The 24,741-nt window shown below is 36.1% G+C and overlaps 1 protein-coding gene across 2 annotated transcripts in view; it reads left to right on the top strand.

The window, feature by feature from the left end:
- PRKD1 (protein kinase D1) overlaps window positions 1–24,741 on the top strand; it is a 124,419-nt gene that overhangs the window by 96,014 nt on the left and 3,664 nt on the right. For both annotated transcript variants that reach the window (XM_064658524.1, XM_064658525.1), the window contains 10 exons: window positions 1,401–1,605; window positions 4,056–4,179; window positions 4,953–5,030; window positions 5,582–5,861; window positions 8,175–8,227; window positions 9,307–9,379; window positions 10,303–10,409; window positions 10,824–10,985; window positions 13,434–13,532; window positions 14,305–14,572. In XM_064658524.1, the coding sequence (XP_064514594.1) occupies window positions 1,401–1,605; window positions 4,056–4,179; window positions 4,953–5,030; window positions 5,582–5,861; window positions 8,175–8,227; window positions 9,307–9,379; window positions 10,303–10,409; window positions 10,824–10,985; window positions 13,434–13,532; window positions 14,305–14,572 (1,449 nt within the window). The remainder of the gene's footprint in view (window positions 1–1,400; window positions 1,606–4,055; window positions 4,180–4,952; window positions 5,031–5,581; window positions 5,862–8,174; window positions 8,228–9,306; window positions 9,380–10,302; window positions 10,410–10,823; window positions 10,986–13,433; window positions 13,533–14,304; window positions 14,573–24,741) is intronic.

Here is a 24,741-nt window from a genome sequence, read left to right as displayed (position 1 = left end):
GGTCCACATTATTTTCAAACTTAGTAAATAAAAACAGTATCTGTCACTGTCCATCTGCTGTGTGATAAATCTTCCCCAAAATAGTAAGTGAAGGAAGAGCTGAAGCAATAAAATTCCAAGTATGGTGCCATTAGTAAACACATTATATACTAAATATAGGGAGTTATTTAACTCATTGTATATTTATTAAAAATAGAGATTTTAAAAGTGTTGTAGGAATAGCAAAGAGAGAACCTTGCACTGAATGACTGAATGACTGTTTCTGCTAGTGATGAAATATAGTGTCTCTTAATCACACATCAGTAATTTATATCCAAATATCTTAAGACCACTGTATATGGAAACAAACCTTCCAGCTGTGCACTTCCAGTTTCAGTGAAATACCATCAATTCCAAAGATTTTGCTGTCAACTAATTCAATGCGCTTTTTACTTATGGGACATTGCCTACACTGACTGTCAAGAACCTTCCTCTACTCAATTAGGCAAAAGTTTCTAGGGGAGACTATTTGATGCATTCCGTGTGATTTTAACCTTACTTCAAATTTCTGAAACACCTCAACGTCCCAGAAAAACTAATGCTGTCTTTACTCTCTGACTGGACTGATGATTTTGGCTTGTTAGATCACAGCCTGTGTAGGAACAGGTGGAGTTTCAACAAAATGGCTTTTTTATTTTGAGGGTTTTTTGGGGGGACGTTTGTTTGGTTCTTTGTAATATAAATCCTTCGGTAAATAGGGTTTTTTTCTGTTCCTTTTTGTATTCCAGATACAAAGCAGCAATGCTTTGATTTTGATGCTTATTTAATATTTCTTTTCTAAAGGCAGGGAGTGTTATTTCAGTAGTATTGATTACTGAGCCATTTTGTGTAGGCTTCACAGAAAACCCTGGTGCAAAGGAACATATAGTTCAAATAAGTAGTTGTCTTGGGAGTTATTTCAGTAGTTCGCTGTTATATCATCCTATTACAAAATTTTTAGTTTTGAAATACTTCTAGCATCATTTTGCAGCTGGAGCCTGTCAACAACTATCAAGCCAGTATACAACATTTAAGCTGCATAGAAAATCTACCAGAAGATCTCAGAAATAAAACTCATTAATATAGAATCTTCAATAGAAGTCCATGGATAAGAAATTCTGCTTTGACTTTAGCATTTTTTATTAAAAAGTTGTCTTTCTGAAAAAATTTTGCTTTGATGCTTTTTCAATTTTCTGTAGTGATTTTCTGCATGACTGGTTAAATGCCACATTTCATCAGTACACAGAGTGCTGAGTAGAGATAGATGCAGGCAATAGAGTTCCAAAGAGAACCTGAGTTTTTCGGAAGCTTGAAATACGCCAGGACATTGTGATCAGAGTATTGTATGTTTTCAGATAATAACTTGAGAAATTATATTGCAGATCTTCTTAGTCCTGGGGCTGAGTCTGATGTGGTCATGGAAGAAGGGAGTGATGACAATGACAGTGAAAGAAACAGTGGTTTTATAGATGACATGGAAGAATCTATGGCTCACGATTCAGAGATGTCCATGACGGGATGCCATAGTGACAACGGGGAAATGCAAGATGCTGATCTGGATCACGATGAATCTAACAGGATGATCAGGTGAGCTGGGGAGTGAGTGAACCTTCCATCTTCTTTTGTGTTTATTTGTCAGTTTTATGTCTAGGGATCAAGCGGGAATCTACATGGGCTTGGAGAGTACTGGTGATATGTGGTGGTTCTGAAATTTCAGTGAGATTGCTTCACTGATTACATGCATTAGTAATTTAAGAGAAGCTTGGAAATTATTGTCATAGTGAAGTAGCACTTGAAAACTGATGGACAAATAGTTGTTACAAGTCTGTTCTCATATGAAAATGATGTGAAACCATTTGTGCGTGAACGATAGTAAATTATTTATTCATTTATTTTTTACTTATTTATTTTCCAAAGCATCTTTCCCCTGACTAATAGCACAGTGCCTGGTCATTTAAAGAAACAAGAAAAAAATTATGTAAGTGGCTGTGGTATATCAAATCTAGATGAATTGTTTGTTTGGATTTTTAGATGCCTTTAGAAAAAAGGAAAGTTTGACAAACTTGAAGAAGTAATTTGAAGCAAGTTACAAATTAGATTAGTGCTTTGAAATGATTTCTCAGGAGGGAAAATAGGAACTGAGTTGTGCAACATTCCTCAGAAATGTCTGAATAGAAGAAAGCATTATTCAGTTACTGGAACTGTCTGGATAGTAGGGAAAAAGTTGGGATTATTCATTGTCAGGGAATTTCATCTGTAATTTCCTTGATGCAAGGGATCTATACCTTTAAGAATTAAAGAATATTTTTCTTTCACAGATCCATTTGATCTGAAATTTCCTCTTTTAGTTTGCTTACTGGGAGTCTCTTTCAGTAACATGTTCTCCTTAATTCTCTGTTACTATCATACACTTGTTGCACTAATAGAAAGCAATCCATTTCAACAATATGCAGTTTTACTTCCTGCAGCGGTGAACTACTGTCATATTTATCTGCATAGACATGATTTGTGCACATCTTGTAGTATTGGAATGTAAACCTGTGCGTATATCCCAAAACCAATGTCATAGAACATTTTAAACATCCAAGTTGTATTAAATGGACAGCATTGCAGGTTTTCAAAATAAAAATGCCCAGTTATACTAATAAAAATTCATAATTAAGGAACATGTTTTACTATTTGAGGGACATTCCTGTATTTCCAGTAATACCTTCCCTCGGTTATTTCTAAGGGTAGTTTCCATATGCATGGATATTTTTAAGTGATCTATAAAAGACAAATAAAAAGTAAACCTTTTGTCAGTACAGACAAGAATAGTTGAATAGGAACTGCAGATAGTTTGATCATTTTTAGGCAAAAAAGAGATGTTAACTGTATGCTACAGACTTAATGACACTTTAAGACAGCACGCTTTTTGCATTTTGATGGGAAACTACCAATTCATAATACATTTCTTATTTCCAGGACGCATTACAGTGAAGCAGGGCCATCTGCAGACATCCACAGTCACAACAACTGTGGAAACTTAACATCTTATTCTTTTCCTGAGCAGTTTCAACCTTTTTTTGTTGGAGTTGTTGCACTGATAACTTTGCTAGCAGGGCAGAATACATGAGCTCTTTGTGTGCTGTGTATTCACATACAACACATCATCACTGTTTAAAGTTTTGCCAGAAATAACTAATCATTCATGTTTAGGATTGAAGTAGATTGAGTCCATATTCCACTACACAGAACCTGCTTTAGGAATTGTTAACTCTAACAGCAAGGAAGATGGGCTTTGTTGCATCTGGTTACTACCAGTTTTTGTCTGACAGTGCTGTCAGGCATACTGTCACGTTCCCCTGCCTCCCTGACTTACTGTGTGTCAGCTGAGTGGGGGGAAAGTTGCACTGTGCATACCCCACAGGGCAAGGCAGTAGGGTTTCACTTTAAGTCTTTATGGGTAAAATGTGTTAGTTTAAACCTCTTTCTCTGAGAGGTTCCAGCGGATTCTCTGCTGTGCCCGGCCCCGGGTATGTGCAGCTGGGCAGCTGACATGTTTTCTACTCTGTAAATTGGCATCACTCCATTGTGTGTTTGAACCCAAGGAAGATCACAGGACAGTAATCTGATGGACAGTGTTTACTTAGGTTATGAGAGATTCAAGATCAAGTACTGATCTGAATCATACATAGCACAGGCTTGAGCTATGGCTCCCGTAGCCTAGCTGAGGCTCTAGTCATTTGCCCATTTTCTGAGCTCATCCTGAGGAATATTTTTGGAAGAGTGTGTGTAAGCCTTCATAAGGTCTTTGACATTCTCATGATGTGGCATTGCAGTCTTTTTTCTTCATAATCTTTAATTTTCATAATACTTGGAATGGCAAAGCAAAATAGTGTGCAGTCCTGGTCTGCTAGCAATTATAAAAATAAATGTGGATATTGTGTGTGTGTGTGCGTGTGTGTGTGTGTGTGTGTATTCTGTTTTAAAAGAGTTTTTTTCATTTTGTCCAAAGTTTTCTTCTTTTTAAAAGCCTTTAATGATTTATTCTTAAGCCCTTCAACCAGCAACAATATTCCATTAATGAGAATCGTACAGTCTGTGAAGCACACAAAAAGGAGAAGTAGCACAGTAATGAAGGAGGGTTGGATGGTTCACTATACAAGCAAGGACACACTGGTAAGAAATGTTAAGACCTGCCTTACATGACAGCACAGAATCAAATTCTAACAATACTTTGTTAATTTGCAGTCACTCATGTGAGGCATTTTTTGCACTTTCATGATTCCTAAGGTCCCGACTCTTGTCATAACTAAGGACTGGCACTGCTTATAAGAACAGGAGACAGTTAAAACATACAAAAAACATTTGAATATGTCTGTTGCATTATAGGAAGCCAAATGTAAAGGCATTCTGAAGGAAGTAAAACATAATGTTAACACATTAGGAGTTCTGTAAAGTAGCTTTTACCTTTCAGCTGCAGTCTCCCAGATACCTTACTGCTAGTTGACTTGAGACTTTTGTAAAGTAGATTTAGCATAGAAAAAAGTTATTTTCTTTCCAACTTGCTAAAACAGAAATAAAGCCTTTAGTATGTGACCTTCGAAAAGCAAACTGGGCTGTTACAAGTGATACAAAAAGAAATTTTAATTATTTTAGGAGCATACTGGTAGCAAATTGTGCTGAGTGTAATGCAGACATTTTGGATTTTTAAAACTTGTACAGTTTTAACAGAGCTATTACTGAAAGAAAAGAGCATGGCCCTATAAATCTTAAATTCAATTATAAAGTCTTCATTAAAATCTTGTAATAGCAAATGAATCTTTATTGTTCACAGTACACCTCTTCAAACTAAAGTGAAACAGTTTGGCAGTGGTCTTTCTGAGAAATGAACATTTCATTAATTTACTTGGAAAGTGCTAGAACTATTTTTCTCTTGTTTTTCATTGCAGAGGAAGCGACACTACTGGAGGCTGGACAGCAAATGCATCACACTTTTTCAAAATGATACTGGAAGCAAATATTATAAAGTAAGGAATATTTTTCAAACTCTTTTTATACCAGAGGAATATAAGGACTGAATTACTTTTACTTACTAAAAGTAAACTAGTAGTATAACTTCTATCTATGGGGGGTTTTTTTATTATTTAATCTGCATATATGTGTTTTGCTTTTCACAAGCAAGTCTCTGATCAGAAAGATGTCAGCTAGCAAGGACCTGTAACATACATGTGGAAATGGAAAGTTTTTATACAGGAAGTCAACAGGGTTTTATTTTCTAATGGAGTTCTGTTGATATCTTCATGATCTTGCTTTTTTTCTGAAGGAGCCTCACTACTCTCTTTGATACATTCAGTTAAATAATTGAAGTTCTGCTTGGTCTTGGAAAGAAACCTTTAGTATTTTACCATCGACAGTCCTCTGTGTCCCAGTTTCAGGTTACAAGAGCCTTTTTGTTTCTGGAAGAAGCATGTGGTAAAAAGTAATGGCTAATATCATCAATTACTTAAATAAAGTTCATGCTTTAGTTTTATGTGTTGATAATCTATACACAGGAAGTAAAATATTTTCTTCATTTTAGGAAATCCCATTGTCTGAAATTTTGTCTCTGGAACCTGCAAAAACTTTCACTTTGCTGCCTCAAGGGGCCAATCCTCATTGTTTTGAAATAAGCACAGCAAATATAGTCTATTATGTTGGAGAAAACATAGAAAACCTCTCAAGTGTTCCACTGAATAACAGTGTTATCAGCAGTGGTATTGGCATTGACGTGGCACGAATGTGGGAGATGGCAATACAGCATGCCCTGATGCCTGTCATCCCTAAAGGGGCATCAACTGGGTCAGGACCCAGCCTGCACAGTAAGTTTATTCATTTCCTCCATTTCAGATAAGTAAAGTTACATCACAAATGACATTGCTCAGTCTTCTGCACACACTGAAAGGAGATATTGCACAGTTGGTAAAGGCTTTCCTGTCATGGCTTATTACTTGTCTACATATTTTTTTAAACACCACAGTTTCTCATCCATGTGTTTTTGGTTTATAGTAGGACATCTGTATTAATACAAGGTCCGGATTTGTTAGTGAGCAAATAGTTATGATATTAGTGAGGCATCTCATCCAAATTTGTATTGCTGATATGAGAAACAGCCTCCTTGTGCAGAGGGATTTAAGTTTTCTGAGCTCCAGTTTGGAATTGATAGATTTTCTCCCCGGCTATAATTTTTATTTCTAACTATCTGCAGAAGCAGCTCTTCACCCTTTAGGTCACTGCAGCATAGATGACATGGTCCCTTTCATCACATTTGGCTGTACAACTGCCTGAAATATTGTCCCATGCTGAGATGAAAAGAGCTCTAGTGTGAAGAAAGCTATTCTAAGCACAAGGCATGTGTGATATCCAGGAACAAAAGGACTGAGTATACCATTGCCTCCAATTTACATACCTTTGTGTAATTCTGTAGCAAAGTTGACAGTTTATGTAAACCAAACATGAAACTTGTTTAAATCCTGCTTGAGTACTGATAATAAAGTAGCACAGAGCAAACAATTCCTCACTACTAGGCATGTGCTGCTGTGGCTGCTCTGTTACTTCTACTCAGCCTAGTCAGTGTAAAGTGAATTTGGATATGTCTACACAATTTGGACTAGATCTTTTGTTGCAACATACACCCGCTTTAGCACTTGACATCTGGATGCTATTAGTGCAGCATAAAATGCTAATGAGACCACAAGCCCTTCAGAAACCAAGTAATACAACAGCCTGTGGCTTTGCATCTCCAGGCACAACAGCTCACGTATCAGACAAGATCAGCAAATGTCCTTTACTTTCTCTACTGGGATCTTGCATAAAATAGTGTCAAATTCTGTATGTCATTTCCATCAGACTAGTTGCCTAGTGGCCCTGGTTTGAGCACAGCATAGCTAAACAAATCACCTGAAATGCTGGGCCGGGCATGACAGCTGTCTTCTCTTCCTCTTGGGAAGTTTGAAAAATGTTTTTGCAAGTTAGTAGTTATTTTTGGGTTATATGTGCAAAAATTAAGGTTGTCTGAGACCTTTAGAACAATTTCCTGTAGAGAGTGAGAATGATAACAACCTTCTGTCTTTTGCTCAAAGTAAGACTTGGCTATGTCTTTGTCCATGCTTTTTTTCATGTAAACACAGCAGTACATATATTTGAAAACAAATTGTCAATGATAAAAAGCCTCTAGGTAACTGAAACATTCCATTCCAAAAACAATCTTCCTAAGGAAAGGGAATAAGCCACATGAAGCAGAAGTTACTCATGTTACTTACTGCAACGGGATTAGTGCTCATGGGTAGTAGCAAGTGCCTTTGGTGTGTAAAAAAGGATTTATAGTAGGGGACACTGGTTTTGATAAGGCTGAAATTTTTACTAAGAAAATGAAAGTCCACATGAACAGAATTCTAGGTAGAAATAGGAGACAGAAGTGGCAATGCTCCAAAGAAGCATTCTTTCCTCCCCAAAGTGTTGTCTTTGTGTAGTACAGTTAGCAGTAGGTATATTCTCAACTTTTACTGAACCTCTCAGAAGGTTTGCAGTTCGAAATGCTTATGACAACATCCTAAGCTCTGAATTGGTAGAGGTTCGATCTGCTGTTTGTTTTATTAAAGCACAAGTGCAAGACTTTGTTTCCATTATATGTTTTGATAATGTCTGTTAAGCCAGTTGAAATGTGTATTATTTGTAACAGTATGCAGTCTAATTTGAATGTGTATTTGCCTTCATCAGAATAGCATCAAGTACATTGTAGATGACTCTGTAAATAAAAATTATAATTAAATCGCCTAAATAGAACCAGTTTACTCTAGTTGCAGTTGTTACTTGACTGAGGTACAAAGCCTCAAAATAAAATGGAAAAAAGCAATAAGGAGCTTATAAATGGGAATGATTAGAATCCAGTATTAAAAAATTAGTAATGAAATGTATAATTCTGTTTTTTCCATACACCGCAAAACTGTTGTTCGAGTCACGTGTTTGTGGGCTGGTGTAATTTTATATTAGCTGGTAGATGAACAAGCTGACCTAATTGGTACAATTTCTAGAGCTGTCAGTAGATATTGATGTAATGTGAATGTCATTTTCTATTACTGCATGTTCGAACTAAAAGCACAGCAATCTAAAGTATATTTTGCTTTCTTCCCCAGGGGATATATCCATCAGTATTTCTGTGTCAAACTGCCAAGTTCAAGAAAATGTGGTGAGTGTTCTCTGGATGCTAGTGCTAGACATGCTATGATTAAGCTGGCAAAGTCATTGATCTGTTTTGCAAAGAGGAATGTTAGAGGAGTTCCTATCAGCCATTTCTCAGTTATTTTGTAGAAATTTAACAATTAGCTTTGCTAACTTTTGACAAAAATCATCTTCATGACACCTTTTCTTGAGATGCAAGAATTATGTATGGGTAATTTCACTGAACAGAGACTTTAACTCTGGATCTTTGCAGGATGTTAATTAGCAAGTGGAAAAGTGAGGTATAGAAATTAATTTCATGGAATTTGTGAACTGAACTTCATAAAGCTGACCGCAAGCCCTGATAAGTATACCATTTTCTGTCATCTTTGAGAGATCAGATATTCTCTGTCGTATGAAGATGAAACTCTATCCAAAGGAAGAGTTGCATGTGTTGTTACAAAATGTGTTGTTACACAAAGAACTCTGCATTTCTTTTATGCGAGGACAGTTAGACACAGGACATGCGGTCAAGGTAAACAGTCACACTGCTTATGTTTTGTCTCATGGGCAGAGCTAAAAAACAGATACTCCCTGCAGCCAAGTAAAGCTTTGGGACAGCTCTGGTAGTTGTCACAAAATTGCCTGCGAGGGATGTGTCCATTTGTTTCCTAAGAAGTAAGACAGCCTTTATCTTCAACTCCTAGGCATTCTTTTACTGTTTATTGTATATGCTGCTGGTTAAATATCAGGAAAATAACACTGAGCTGCAAGATTTGATGTTTGAGTGTCCCAGATGAATCTGCTAACAGCTTATGCTTTAGCCTGTGTTAAGGCACTAAGAAACAGTGAGACATGAGACTCCCTGTCTGGCACAAATGGAATGTTTTACCCCTCTCAGTGAACCTGTTGAAGATTTTTCAGCTTTTGCAGCAATTACAGTTAATGTGGCTTGTAAGAAAACCCGCCTGAATTTTTTTGGCAGATAATATATTTTGAAATGTACTGTAGTAAGTGTATGCTACTTCCCACTAGAAAAAGCAAATGAAATACAGATTCTGTTTCCATATCCTCAAGGCTTAATATTTGTTATGTTTATATAAACAGGATATTAGCACCGTATACCAGATCTTCCCAGATGAGGTATTGGGATCAGGACAGTTTGGAATTGTTTATGGAGGTAAGGCTTTGCTCTGTTGCACAGTCGTGCTTAAGATAGAAGTTTTCTAGCATGGTGAAAGTATTTGGACTCTGAAATGTTTTGTTCTAGAAATTAGCTGTCTGTTGTTTTATAAAAGCATTATATATTAAATAATGATTATGCTTTATGTTGGTGAAGTCTTTTTGTAGTTTGAAGTTTTCTACCCAGTAGTGGGTCAGTGTATATCAATACCTTCATATTCTCTGTAAGTTCTAATAAAGAAAATGGTGAAGTGCAGAAAGCTGTTCTTTTTGAGAGCTGTAGCGGATAAAAAAATTATTCTTCTTTCTGTTTTTCTTGACATGTTCTAGTGAGGTATTTTTTATTGTTTTTCAGTAGCTTGTTAGAATTGTTTCTCTTTTTCTTAGTAATTTTTTCCATCTTTTTCCTCCTTTTTTGAGCAGTTTTTGGGGGGGTGTATTTAGGTACCGCTGTTGTTTGAGACAGGATTAAGTGAGAGCTAACAAATTACTCACTGAAGAATCTCTGACTCTCTGATAAACATGGAAAATGCACTTACATGCCTAAAGGCTATCACTTAGTTCATTACTTGTGAGTCTGGAGCTACCAGTGAAGGATTAAGCCAATAACTGGCCAGTTGCAGACAGTGCAGCTTCTGCTGATGTAGATATTAGAAAATTAACTTAACATCTATATTGTTGAAGTGGAGAGATGACTTTCCATATGTATGTTTCTTCCAAGTTTAAACGGCTTTCTCAGGTGACAATAAAAAAGTTCTGTTGTCAAAGGGTGAAAAGAAGAGAAATGACAGAAAACTTTTAATGAATTAGCTGCAGACTAAGAATTACTTGGTTGTGACCATTTGTACAATCCCTGAAAAGAGAACACTTTTCATAATTAGTCATGTTAATTGATAGAGACCTTTTGTTTTAATAATGCAGGAAAACATCGCAAAACTGGAAGAGATGTTGCCATTAAAATAATTGATAAACTAAGATTTCCAACTAAACAGGAAAGTCAACTTCGAAATGAAGTTGCAATTTTACAGGTAATTTTTCTTTTCTTTTTTATTGTATTAACTCCATTATTTATTTCCATAAATAGCAGATAATATATTTATTTTAACTGATAATCACTAGTGTTTTTGAAAAAATGCTAGTATTTTTGCTGCTTAATCTGCATAAACAACCAAGAACAAATGTATTGTCAATGTTACATTAGGAGTTTTAAGCACCAGGCACAATAAGGAAAACGTATGTTTGTTAAACTAATTTGAAGTTCATACATTCTCCTGTATTGTCCTGAAAAATTTCGTGCCTGTTGCCCACAGTTTAGGCATACAGTTTAAATTATCAAGTACTGAAACACTATCTGGTTTAGGTGGGAATCTGAAGTCTGGCTATGTGATAATAAAAACTACCAATCATATTGGGAAATCTAGTGCTTTATTTATCTTTAATAGAATCTTCATCATCCTGGAGTTGTAAATCTGGAGTGTATGTTTGAGACACCGGAAAGAGTCTTTGTTGTTATGGAAAAACTCCATGGAGATATGCTGGAGATGATCTTGTCAAGTGAAAAGGGCAGATTGCCAGAGAGAATAACAAAGTTTTTAATTACTCAGGTAAGAAATTTAATTACTCAGGTAAGACGGAAATTTGAGTTCAATTATGATCACTGTTTATTATCTTTTGCTTTTGATGTATTTTACCTGTCTGATTTATGAAAGCCTGAGTTGGAATATCAGGGATGGCAAAACAGCTTTCTGTACGTTTCTGCACATTATCTGGTAGGTAGTAAACCATTAAGAGGACGTAGAACTAGATACATGTATGGCTGTTGGCTGCTGGATGGAAGGGACATTAAGCTACAGTTTCTCAAATGCTTGAAGAATGAAGCACAAGAAAGGAATGGAAAGTGCTTAAAAGCAAACTGTTTAAGACCTGCAAAAAGAAATTTGAGCTTCTTGAACTGCCCCATACCTAACCATTGCAGTTTGTACTATGCACTGGTACACCTATTTTCTATGCTGAGATTGGATCTCAGTGCTACCTGTGATTAAATGAGTCTGGCTTCCTTTATGGCTTCTGTTAACAATTTGATCTGGGTTTTTTGGAGGGGTTCCTATTGTCATATTATCATATTTCTTCCTTAGCTGTCCATAATACTGGTTTAAATTTAGATACACAATTGAGTAGTAAGCCACCTCAGAGTCAGAGCAGCCTATGCTTCAGCAGTCAGAAAAAAGAAAGGAGCAGAAACATCAGTGTCATGGTGTTTATAAGTTTATTATTTGGGTTAGAACTTAACAGGTTCCCTCGTCTCCAGGCGTCCATAGGCAAAACTGCCACAAGCTCTAGAATCTATTCACAGGTTCATTCAGCCTCCTCACCATTACCTGGCAAATTCTGCCAGCCCCTGACCAAACATAAGGAATGGAGTTAAAGCCACACAAAAAGGATGGATATCTGTTACACTCAGTTGCCATATTCTCATGTATGTCATGGCTAGGCTTTGCGAAGGAAGATTTGGGAAGGGCTATATGCACATTTATGGATAGAGCTTATTAGCCACGCTGGTGGCTAATAAGGCCAATACGAGATAGACACGTCTGGTTGCAAAAGGCACAGCAGAAAGACTCCTTAGGTGGTATATTCTGCAAGGCACGATTCTTTCTGCGTTGTCTTTTCTCCTCAAGAGTGATCTTGCGTGCTTTCTCAAAGGCATCAGCAGCGTTATAGATGGTGTGTCTCCAGGCTTCCCGACTTGAAGCCAGAGTAGACCAGTTATGTTGATCAATATGGCCAAGGCTGAGATGTTGTTTCAGGGAGTCCTTGTATTTTCTCTTCGGGGCTCCTCTCTTGTGGCAGCCAGTGGCAAGTTCATCATAAAGCAAGATCTTAGGGAGGCGGTGGTCCTTCATCCTTGAGACTCATCCTGCCCAGCGCAGCGTGTTCTCAGCAACATGGCCTCAATACTTGTGACTGCTGCTTGTTCTAGAACAGATGTATTGGTCACATAATCTGAACAGTGGATGTTTAGGATTGTACGGAGGCAGCGTTGATGGAAGCGTTCTAGGAGTCACAGGTGGTGGCAGTAGATGACCCGTGATTCGGAACCATTTAGACAGCACAATGGCTTAGTAAACACTGATCTTGGTACTTTTCTTCAAGTGTTTATTATGCCAAACTCTTTTATGGAGTTTTCCAAAAGCACTATATGCCTTTGCTAATCTGTTGTCTATCTCTCTGTCAATCTTACCATCCCAGGAGATGAGGCTGCCTAGGTAATTAAACTGCTGGACTGATTTGAGCTCTGATTGGCCAATGGTGATGTGGGGATGATGGAAGACTTCCTGAGGTGCAGGTTGATAGAGAACTTCTGTCTTCTTTAAGCTGACTTCCAGCCCAAAGAGCTCAGCAGTGTCTGCAAAGCAGGATATTAAACGCTGCAGGGTTGCTTCTGTGTGGGCAACAAGGGCGGCGTCATCAGCATAGAGCAGCTCCCGGACAAGATGATTTAAGACCTTAGTGTGGGCCTTCAGTCGCCTTAGGTTGAATAGGCTTCCATCAGTATGGTATTGAATGTAGATACTGTCCTGATCATTCACAATCTTTTCCAAAGGATCTTGTGTATGTAGCAGAATAGAAATACATACAACGCTCTTTATTTTTTCTCTCTTCAAGAAAACACTTAAATTGGATCATATGATATTTCTGTGATTTTTTTTTTTTAGTTGAATTTAGATGTGGTAAGTCATTCTGCAAATGTTTCTACATTCAGAGTAAACAAATACTTAGAACCCAGTTTTTAAAAAATGTTTATAATGTAAACTCTTTGGAGAGGGAAAAATCATATTCCATGCAGTGAAATATCAAGAAAACTTGAGGCACAGCAAATAATAGCTGACATTTTTGCTTTTGGTGGGTTTTTTCTTTTCATTGTTGACATTTCTGTAAAAGGTACATTCTTGTTGAATTGTTTTTCTTCACACAAGTCCTTGCTTCTCTGGTCTCAGATATTGTAAAACAATATAAAACAAACAAACATAATTTGATTTGTTTATTCATAGATCCTTGTTGCTTTAAGACATCTTCATTTCAAAAATATTGTTCATTGTGACCTCAAACCAGAAAATGTGTTATTGGCATCAGCTGATCCTTTCCCACAGGCAAGTAGAAAATGCCCTTTTCTTAAGATAAATTATTCCAATTAATAAGTGTTAGCAATGTTTATTTTATGTATAAACAAGAAAGTGATTAGTGACCTGTCTACACAGAATTTTTAGATAAGAAAAAAACAATCACTTATTCAAAACCCTTTACAAAGAAGTCATGTTTGAAAATCCTTGTCTTTTGTCATTTGCCTAAAATATTCAACTAGATTTTCAAGTGTGACATAGCTATTTGTATGATTGTTTCTAATTTGCTCACCATTACAGAACAAATTACTTAGCTTGTTGATTTGCTCCAGAAAGAAAGTTGTTTTTCTGACAGCTGGGGTAGAGTTCATGAAGAACAAGAGCTTCTTCTTTCATTTTATGAATTTAAATGCCATGTAGATTGCAGGATATTTAAATATACCTTCTGACTGGTCATATTCTTCTCATTAAAAGGTATTTTTATCAGCTTCTCTTACCTTTGATCTGCAGAGTTCATCTGTAATCTTCAACTGCCCATATTCAAAATGAGTACTATTGATAATTTTTAGGTAATATCAATACCAATAATTGGAAGGAAAGGATCTATAATGAATTGAGAATTTTCAAGCAGCTAAATGTCTCAGTGGAATAAGATACTCCTCTCAAAGAGGAGTTTTAAAAAAGTATCCTTGAAGGAGCAGTAGAGATACATTCTGCAACTAAACCATGATAAAAGTTCCTCAACTATGTATTTAATAATAAAAATAATTTATGTCTTACTTTAGCATTTTTCATTAAACAGGTAAAACTTTGTGATTTTGGCTTTGCCCGAATCATTGGAGAGAAATCATTTAGGCGTTCAGTTGTAGGAACACCAGCCTACCTTGCTCCAGAGGTACTGAGAAACAAAGGCTATAACAGATCTCTGGATATGTGGTCAGTGGGTGTCATCATTTATGTAAGCCTCAGTGGTACCTTTCCATTCAATGAAGATGAAGACATACATGACCAAATCCAGAATGCTGCTTTCATGTATCCACCTAATCCTTGGAAAGAAATTTCTCATGAAGGTAATACCTGTTTGTGGCTGTTTTTATATAAAAGCTAAAAATGAGGTAGTTGTATTTTGCATTTATATTTTTTTCCTGTACGTAACAGTGAAAAAAAAAATGGAAATTTCAAGTTACCATAATGTAATGTCTCTGTTTTGTGGTATCAGCTGCTTTAGAAATTTCCTACAGAGCATGTATAGACTGCATATGGCATAATCCTCTAGCATGGGATCTTTCCAGGAGGTTTTGAAGGAGGCACATAACCATCTACAGATCAGATTGCTATAGAATCTTTGGGGAACCTTAGCTGCTGGAATTGGCATTGCATGTATTTACATATGTACCTCATTACTCAGCCCTATTGCCTCTGCAGTCTTTTTCTTATTCTACTTTTTCCAGTAATTTAGTTTCGGTTCAAAAGGATGCGGTATCCTGATAGTCTTTGTGTGGGGAAGATAAAACTGAACAATTCCAAGTAGATGAGGTTTCAGGAATAGTGTGAAAAAATGTCATAGAAGAGACTTTCTGCAGGGGGAAAAGGCTTGGAGATAATAAATGAGACTTTTGAAACTCGAGTTCTGGTCAATGGCATCAAAGAACTAAAGAACAGTGTGACTAGTTCACTAGCAACATCTTTAACGTAGGTAAATTCTATTGAAGATGTCTCTAAACACAACTAAGTAGGTCATTTAACAGAATTGTCAGTTCTGGTTTCACCAGTATTTTCATATACATAACATTTTCAGGCAGCTTGATTTTCTTTAGGATTTTTTTTTTAATCATTATCTTTGTGTCCATAATTTTTGCAGGATTGCTTTGTAAGTCCTAAAGTGAAGGAAACATTATAAACATCAAATTCTTATATCTTTTTTTTAATTTTAATATATGCCAACTTGTATTACAATACTACCATTTACAATTTTTGGTATTTACAGTACAGTTTTTCTGTTTTTCAGGTGATATGTTTAACATACATGTTAAGTGTACTTTAAAGCCTTGTGCCTAATGCTTACTATAATATATAATAGCCATGTGAAATTCTCAGCTGAAAAATGCTCTGAGAGCATTGTTTGCTATTTTATCTTGGTGGCAGATGAAGTTTGAAATCTGTTGGGGAAAAAAAAAAGCTATAAATCTGCACAATTACACACTGAAGTTCTCCTGAACCTCCACACACTTTGATATGTAAGCTGACAGAATCTGTTGGCAGCAATGCTTTATCTGTCGCTAGAGATAAGCAAACAGCAATCAACACAGGGGAAGCTGCAAGAAATCGTCTCCCACAAGTTTCTACTGTGGTAGACAGAAGATCAATTTTTACACTCAGAGGTGAAGATTCAGTAGGGCACCTACAGAAAACTCACCTACTTGGTTGTTATCTCTCCATTTGTAGAATTGCAGCCTTCCTTAAGAGTCAATGGATACCAGGCTGCAAGCATGCAGAAGGGAGGAAAAAAACACTTCAACAAATTACTAAGTTAAAGTCTGCTTATACATTGTGATTTTATTACATATTTGAATTGCTAGCTGATGAACCACTCTGTTGTGCTAAATGAAAACCTGAAAAGTCTGAAGAGATTCTGTTATGTTTAACACAGAGAGACAGAGACAAGATTTCTGTCCAGTTATTCCTTGATAATGCTGCTTTTTAGAGCTCAAATTTGAACTCAAATTCCAGATTACTTAGGGAAAATTACTTATGTCAGCTTCTCTGGCCCACTCTCCTGCACAGCTTGTGAAAGAGCAGGAGCTGGGCCCTGTGCATCTGCTGGCTCCATCCAGATTCTGTTACGTCTGACAATGTAGCATGGTTAAAATGCAAACCTGTACCCAGTGTCCTAACACATTACTCTGGTTTACAATTCTGAACAGTGCCATGTTAATTAATATTGCAAATAATTTTAATATTTAAGGGAGAAACAGAGGTGATTTTAAAGGTTTTGTGAAGTTGCTTATTTAACACTGCAAATAGAAACAATTTGAAAATGTATGTGTATTTAAATGTAAACTACGGTAACGAGAAACTCATTTCAAGCTAAAGACACTGGGGTTCATAAATTTATCTTCTATGAATCTACAAAATTCAGACAGAGAATTAGTTTCAATCCCAGCAGGTTACATTTGTGCACTTGAAATTCTTCCTTTAGCTTGTCGTAGCCTCTTCCAGCTTCCCTAAAAGGTTAAGCTAATGAACTGGATTTTCCCTGCCATATTTTCCCTGTTATTCTTTTTGCCAATATTCTTAATCATTAAATATTTTTCAACAGAAATTTCAACATTAATGTCTATGATTACTTTTAATTTTTTTTCATTATGAAAAGATCAAGAATAGATTTCTTTTAAAGGCAGGTATATTTCTTGTTTATTTCCTTGAAATCTGTATCATAATTATATAATATTATTCTCCCAAGAGAATGGTAATAATAGCCTACTAGTTCTTCCACTCAAGCTTGTAAGGGAGTTATATCACAATGTGGAATATGATGCTGCTGCAGAATTTGGCAAGGTCTTTATAAATGAACAATGATCGGTCTATTTCTTTCAAGGTGGTATGATTGAAATTTCTGTTTGTCTTGAAGAATCTACGCAGGCATTTTCTTCCAAGAAGCATTACTCTTTGTTTTAAAATTAAAACAACGTTGTGTAAGTGATTTTAACTTGTAAAAAAGAAAAAATGTTGAAGGTCCACCAATTAATGCAGTTTAAATATTGACATTTAAAAACTCGTGCAAATATTTAAGAGAATTTTAACACATAGTAATCAACCACAGTGATTATTATCAATCACCTTCTTCATAGAAGGCTTCAACCAAAATTTGGCTGCACTGCTATAAAATTAAAAAATTGAAACCAGAATTGATTAGATAAGCATCATTGTCACAGATAAAATAAATCAACATAAATATTATCTTTAATGCAGGTAAGAAATATGTTTTCAAAGTGTTATGCTGTGTAAATTTGAAAAATAGGAATGATTTGTCAAAAGGCTACCATAAGTAAAACTAATGTAAATGTTCTTTCTTTCTTCTTTACTTATTGCTTTCTTCCTTTATGACCAAAAGACAGTGCTGGGTCCAAGCATTCTTTGACTGTGTACTTTACGAATTGTACATTACAGCTAGATTTAGGTACATTACTGCTCCCTTCACCCAGAGACTATATTACATGCTTCAGTAATAGCAGGCAAACACTGAGAATTCAGTGAACTTGGAAGAGCTAGGCCACCATCTAAGAGAATTCATATGTTCTCTGATCTATGCATGCCAGTAAAAACACATTTTCTGAACTTATAAAATCTACTATATATGACTGTTTCTTCATTTTTTACTGCTGAAATATGTTAATATTGGTTGCTGTGAATGTTGATAATATCATGGCTAGGCTTCACGAATGAAGGTTTGGGAATGTTCATAATATGATTATCCTAAAAAATGCTGTTGCAGAAAAGCAAGAAGTAGTAGAAGGAACTACATTTGAGCTAAGAAAAAAAAATTATTCAAGCCTGTTTCTGTCTGTATCAACAATCCTGCTTGAAGTGCCAAGCAAGTGATGGCAGATAAGACAGACACCTTAGAACAATAGAAGGGGGGGCAGTTTATTTCACAACTGTACCTAATTAGGATCACAAATACATGCAGCTGTTATACCTGAGGTAGCTGCTTCTTAAACTGTAGGAACTAATTTGATTTAAATTCTGTGTATGTACTTTTAGTGGAACTGTAAATGTTTCAAAAGTTGTGGGGGTTTTTATCTCATTAATCAATTTTCAGTTTAGATTAAGGGAAGTGATCATCAACCAGTATTACCAGTGTCTGTGCAACAATGATTTTCTCAAAGGGCGTATAATTTGTCTCAGAATGGCTAATGAAAGCAGTGTTAGGAACTTTTGCATGCCTATTGCAAAAATTTATGCTAAGGAAAGCAGAACAGCAGTCAAACCTTTTGTGTCTTGCTCATGACTATGACTGAAGCTCAGAGAGCCATATGTGTAAAACTTGCAACTATAGTAATTTCAACGCTATCTTCAGACCATTAAAACTGTAAAAAGTTTAGGAATAGCTAAACTTAGTTATTGCTGTCTTCTATTATGATTGTAATCAGAAAGGAAAAATCACATATTTCTTTGCATTTAATGGATAGTGCACAAATTAGAGTGAATGATGCTGTGTTTATCACCACTTTGGTTTTGGTGCACAATAGATGCTTCTCCTGATAACTGCCAAGCAGCAGCATGTTAATTTGGGAGCTGGAAGGCAAAAGGTAGCAAGACTTTAAAAAAAATAAAATGAGAAAGGTCATACCTAAACAGTGTGTCTGGAAAAGCAACAACAGTGATAAAGTAGCCTAAATATTCCCTTTATGTGTTCCTTATTCAATTACTGGTCTTAAGGTAAAATTGGCTTTTAAAATTTTAAACTGCACTGTTGAGGGGATAAGTTTGTAAAAGCACATGACCCATGACAGTTTAAACTGCATGGTTATGATAAAAATACACTTAAAGTCTAACAGGTTCAGAGAAAAAGCATATGGAAATAAGTTGTATTTTGGAAAAGTGTGTCATGAATACAATATTGTGCTCTGTGTTAGTTTTCTTGATAATTACTTTTCCTTTAGCATTTTCTAGCAATTCTTAAAATAAAAACCTACAGTCACAAACCAAGAAAGAAGACAGAATCTATTTGAGGCTAATATTTTTGAGTGCTTAATGTTTTTAAGTTGCCATCAACAGTTCTGTCTTTTCTGCCACTCACTAATGTGATTTAGTCATTGACTATGAGTCTTTTTGCTCCATAATATGCCTATCTGATGTCATAACTTCTGGATTAATCCCATCAACTCTTCCTGCTGAGAAATTCTAGCGCTTTTTTTGTGTTTAATGCTTTGTCTGTCCTTTTCTCCATTAAAATATAACTTATGAAAACTAAAACCTTCCAATTTTTGTAGTGCTTAGATTTCTCCATAGGGAATTCTGGTTTTTACCTAAGTGGCTGCATTTTCCCATGGTTTTCCAATAACTTCACTCTTGAAAGAATACACCCTGAAAACTGAAGCTGTGTTTGTATGTCTAAATAGAATTGTAAGACACTACAGGAGATAAGTAGTTTTTGTGGTAGACTTTGGGTGTGTTTTAGAAAACCAAGTTTTGTCACAGCCATTCAGCATTCCATTGCCCAATCAGCTATTTTTTCTGTGTCTTCAATGATTGTCAAGTCAGGTTACATTTCCAAATTCACTGAATTGCTGTATGACAGTTTGGCCTTGATTCAGTTTTCATTGTGAAATTTTGCTAGATGTTGATACAGAGAAATTTATTTGCAGAATTCTTACCTATTTTATAGCTTTAAATTTCACATCTCTCAAACATGAAACCTGTTTTCAACAACTTTAGTCTTTGACCTTCCAGTCCACCAAATCTGCGTGATCTCAAAAGATTTATTTTGACTTAGCTACAGGTTACAAAAAATAAATACTGCTAAGTATAGAGACCGAACTCCCTGGTGGATTTTGTCTCTCTACCTCTTAGTATATTTTACCTAGTGTGTCTTCACCGTGGTGGCTGTTCTGAACTGTAAGGTCCTCAAATGTGCTATGTCAAGCTTTGGATTATTCATGGTGTATTTTTTTCTGCTGTGTGATTTCCATAGATCATTGTACTCATAATTTTTTTTCATCAGCTACCAACACAGCTATTACTACTAGCCTGATGAGCTGTGCGATGTGCACATAATTGATTAGGTTCTTCACATTACTTAATATTATTAAAATGATTTGAGAAGAAACAAAGGAATTCTTTCCATGCATTAAATTTGATCATGGTGTGCCTGTTACAATGCTTTGGAGTCATAAATACCACAGCTGCCTTCAAGCCAATATTTATTCAGACTTGTTACAGCCTAATGTGAATAGAAACTCTGTTTCACACATTAATGAGAAAGTCACATGAATGAGCGAGCGTTAAGTATGAGGAGGTCAAATGCATGTTACAACTCAAAGATGCTCTTTGCTTCTGTAAATGTTTAGTTAGCTATTAAATCTAAGGTCTTGGCTCTACTTACACATTTGCTAGGCTGGATTAATATTAGAAAACCTCTCTTACAGAGGTGCAGCTTAGAATTGCCAAGGATTTCTTTTGATGGTACAGCTAGATCCATATCCCTGAAAATAATCTCTGCGAGTTGAAGATTATTTTATGCTAAAATAACTGCATGTACACTAGGGTGTTTATCAAAAAAGCTGTGTTGACCAGCAGTAGGGAGGGGATTTATGTGTCTTAAAAAATTATACCTCTAGTTAATAGACATATTCTCAGAAAATTACAGGGCCTAGGAGGCCCTGGGCCTCCTATGTTAGTGGCACCAGCTTAAATTTTTACAATGATGACATTAAGAGTAGCTAATGTTATATATTGTTAATTTAGGACTAATATGCTAATATATTGTTGATTTAGGACTGCTTTTTTATATATTCTTAAGGTGATTTCCTGTTTATGAGTTACATAAAAAGCTAAAGTCTGCAGGGAAGGACTAAATGAATAATATGTTCATAATAGGGTTTTCAGATATTTTGTAAACTTTTGTGCTTATGTGCGGATCACACTCTAATTGAGTTAAAGCAGTCATTCCTATGAAAAACAATTACTGTGTTAATATGATACTTAGAGTGAAAATTGTGACTTTGTCTTTACTCCAGTTAATTATTTGCCATATTAATAAACTTACATAAGCAGATAAGAATCATAAATCTCCTAACTCTTGAGGTTCTTTCCAGTAAAATAAAACTAAAGAGCCATCTTTCCTAAAATCAAGGGGATATAGAGCTTTCTAAAGTTGCATTTGAATCCCCCAAAGGGGATTTTGCTTAATGATTGCCTATCTAAATGACCAGTACTCATTCTACTGGAGTAGTTGGCTAGATTATTCCCTTTAACAAAGTTTCCAGCTCCTGGAACTTGATAAGCCCTCATCTGGCTGCTTACAGGAACCCATAAAAGTATTAGAAAAAAGTCCTCTCAGAATTTTCATTCAGGTTACCTCCTTGGTGATAACCTCTTGCATGCTTAAAGATGGTGTGCAGACCATAGGTGGTCTTTCATAATGCTCTGCATTTATTTAATTATTGACTTTATGGAGGACAACTGTAAAATTTTATAAAGCTCCTAAAATATCTGAAAAGATTACTTTAAAACCTGATTTAAAAAAAAAAAACAGTGTCTAGTGAAAATGAATAAAATTTACTTTAAAATACAATGTAGTTGCTACTGTCTCCTCAAAATGGCTTTATTTTCCCAGACAGAATATTTAATTTTGTAACAGTTGATGCCCCAGTATAGTCCCCTGAATCATACTGAAGTTGTATGTCTAAAATAAATGCTAATACCTTCCAAATTTTTATCTTCAGTGTTTTTAATCAGTACAGCCCAAAACTTAATCATCAAACAATTATATGATTTTTTTAAGTTCAGAAATTGTGTCAACATGAATCTTACTGTTCATATATCTTACATGAACTGAAGCCAGACTAAACTTTGTAAGTTAGTGGCTATCCAGACACTGTGAGAACAGGATGGTTTTTCTGAAAGCTGAAACAGTGAGAATAACCAGGAATTTTCCACATGTCCTTTAAGTATTTTAATTTCAGCACTCATAGTGTCAGTATTGAACTTCCCAGCTTCTTCTTTGCTTTACATAGCACTGTTCTTTTGTTGCCTTGCCTCTTGACTTCTGATACTCAGACAGAACTCTTGTGCATGAGAAGCAGCATTTCTTGGATGGTGTGATTTCCTGGTAAAAAGTAGCAAAGTCTTTTTGCTGTTGAAACTCATGTTTGATTTCCTTTTTCACCTAAGTTTTAAAACTTTGAGCATTAAAGCAAATTAAATTGTATCAGATAGTCTTCGCAGTGGTCATGTTGCATTTCTGCTTTTTTATGGAGAGGCAAGTCATATGCAAAACTTTCCTGGCAGAAGGAACCCTAGATAAAGAACTAAACAGAAACAGCAAAACTGGTTCCAGAGATAGCAATGTTTCAGTGGTGAAATAAGCAGATTATTTGTAAACTGTTCTTGGGAACAAATGACTGCTAACTGCTGACAATTCTAACCATCCAGTGAAGCTGCCTTTTCACTTTTGTCATAGTTTTCCTCCCTGTTACTCTTTGTGCACCTCCTTTGGTGATTTTTTGTATACCAATGTGTTTCTGGTCTGTTCAACAAGCCATTGGCAATTTCCCCCAAGGATACAAAGAAATATGTTATTACATGTAGTATGTCATTGTCCTGAAGTGAAAAAGGGGGCAAAGGGGTCCTCGTCCTGTTATAACTTGAGGGCAGTTGAATATGTGTGCAGCTATGTATAATTTCACCACTTGTAAGGCTCACAGTCTTATCTGTTTCCAGTGGGTTGCACATAAGATGCATAATAGAGACATTATCAATACTCAGAGGCAGGATGAGTAGTCAGTAGGTACTTGGCAGTTACAGAGGCACATGTTGGGATGCATGCACTTACATCTCAGCAGTTACCAGGACAATCAACCCTTTCATCAGGGTCTTGACCTATTTTCCAAACTGAGATTCATAGTAAATGATGAAAAATGATCTCTGAAGATCATATATACTGAAATATCACTGAAGATAGTAAGGAAATGGTAACTCCATCGAATTCACATTCAGCACTGGCCTATGTATCAAAAGACAGCCTGAAGTCTTATTGTAATTCTGCTGAATTTGAGGTAACTTGACAGTGTTCCAGAAGATGCTGATGTTTGCTGATATACAGATTTACTGCAGTGGGTAGGGACTATGTTCTCCTATTCCAAGCATCAGAGAAAAACAATGGCCACTACTTTTTCCCAGATATTATCAGAAGTCACTCTGTAATTAAACCATGGCATATGACTGGCTTTCCAGTCTCTTCCCCATATCTTGGAAGGTGACAACTTCTCTTACCAATAAAGAGGAAAAAGATTAACCCCACTATTTTGGAAAACAAATGAGTTTTCAGAGTGATATCATCTATCAGTAATGGTCCTATTAGCTGTCCACTGACTTTCTCATCCCACGTCCACTTCACAGGCACTTTGAGAGGGAACAAAATAAACACGAGTTAGAGAATTTAACATTAACTGTACTTAATTCGAAACAACAGAAAAGTAAAATTAGGACCATCTGTTCCAGGAAAAGAATGGGGCAGAGCTTCTGGCAATGCTTTCTTTGTCAGAAGTCCTGAGATTTGTTTTATCTCGTTCCCACAATTACTTTGATTTGCAAGACAGTATTCATCACCAGAACTCTGGGGCTACTTTAGTGATAGGCTGCTGTTGCTAAGAATAGGTTTGTCTGTCAGACTTACTGCATACATCCAAATAGGCTACCATGTACATTCCCATTTTCCTGGACATTGTTTCTGTTGTGTTCTGCCCCATTGCGGAAGCATGCATAAAGCCCTGCTTGGCAAATTGAGTCTGGGGAGAGGAAGTCTCTGTTAAAAAAGAAAAGCTTTTCTGTATTGCTGTACAAAATACAACCTCGGAGATGTATCGGTTTAAAGAATTCTGTCCCATCTCATACTCTTAAAATGGACAAGATGATTATTCATCTCATTCAATACCCAGCTGGCAACAGTATCCATCTGACGTGTTTCAGACCCTATGCCCCTCAGTGACACCATGTTTTTGTGTTACTTTCAAGACCATCTTTCCCTGTCCCCATGATATAAACAGAGAAATAAAGGTGTAAACCAGCACACTTTGGACAAGCCAAGGGATAATGTGATGAAATGGAAAATCTGCAGGTATATTTTTGTTCCTTGTGGCTAGTCAGTTATTCTGTAATAACAGTAACTTTTCCCTGAAACAATGGTGAACATTTCGCACCACTGAGAATAGAAACTTTCATGCTACCATCATTTTTTTTTTAACTTGTGATGTTTTTTATAATTGCATTCAGAGCTCAGCAATCTCGTTCCAGAGATTTTTCCAAAGGGGTCTCTCAGTGCAGTTTCATGCGCTGGTCATTGGCTCATGGGCCTCATGCCTTCAGGCATCCCAACACACATGCCTAGAGGGTAGAGAGTTGTCATTGTTCAGCTCAGAGAAGAGAAGTCTCCAGGGAGACCTTATAGCACCTTCCAGTACCTAAAGGGTAGGTTTAGGTTGGATATCAGGAAAAAATTATTGACTATGAGGGT

Source organism: Pseudopipra pipra, chromosome 6 (assembly GCF_036250125.1).
Source record: "Pseudopipra pipra isolate bDixPip1 chromosome 6, bDixPip1.hap1, whole genome shotgun sequence".
NCBI classification, from domain to species: domain Eukaryota; kingdom Metazoa; phylum Chordata; class Aves; order Passeriformes; family Pipridae; genus Pseudopipra; species Pseudopipra pipra.
This window is presented reverse-complemented; position numbering and strand designations above follow the sequence as displayed.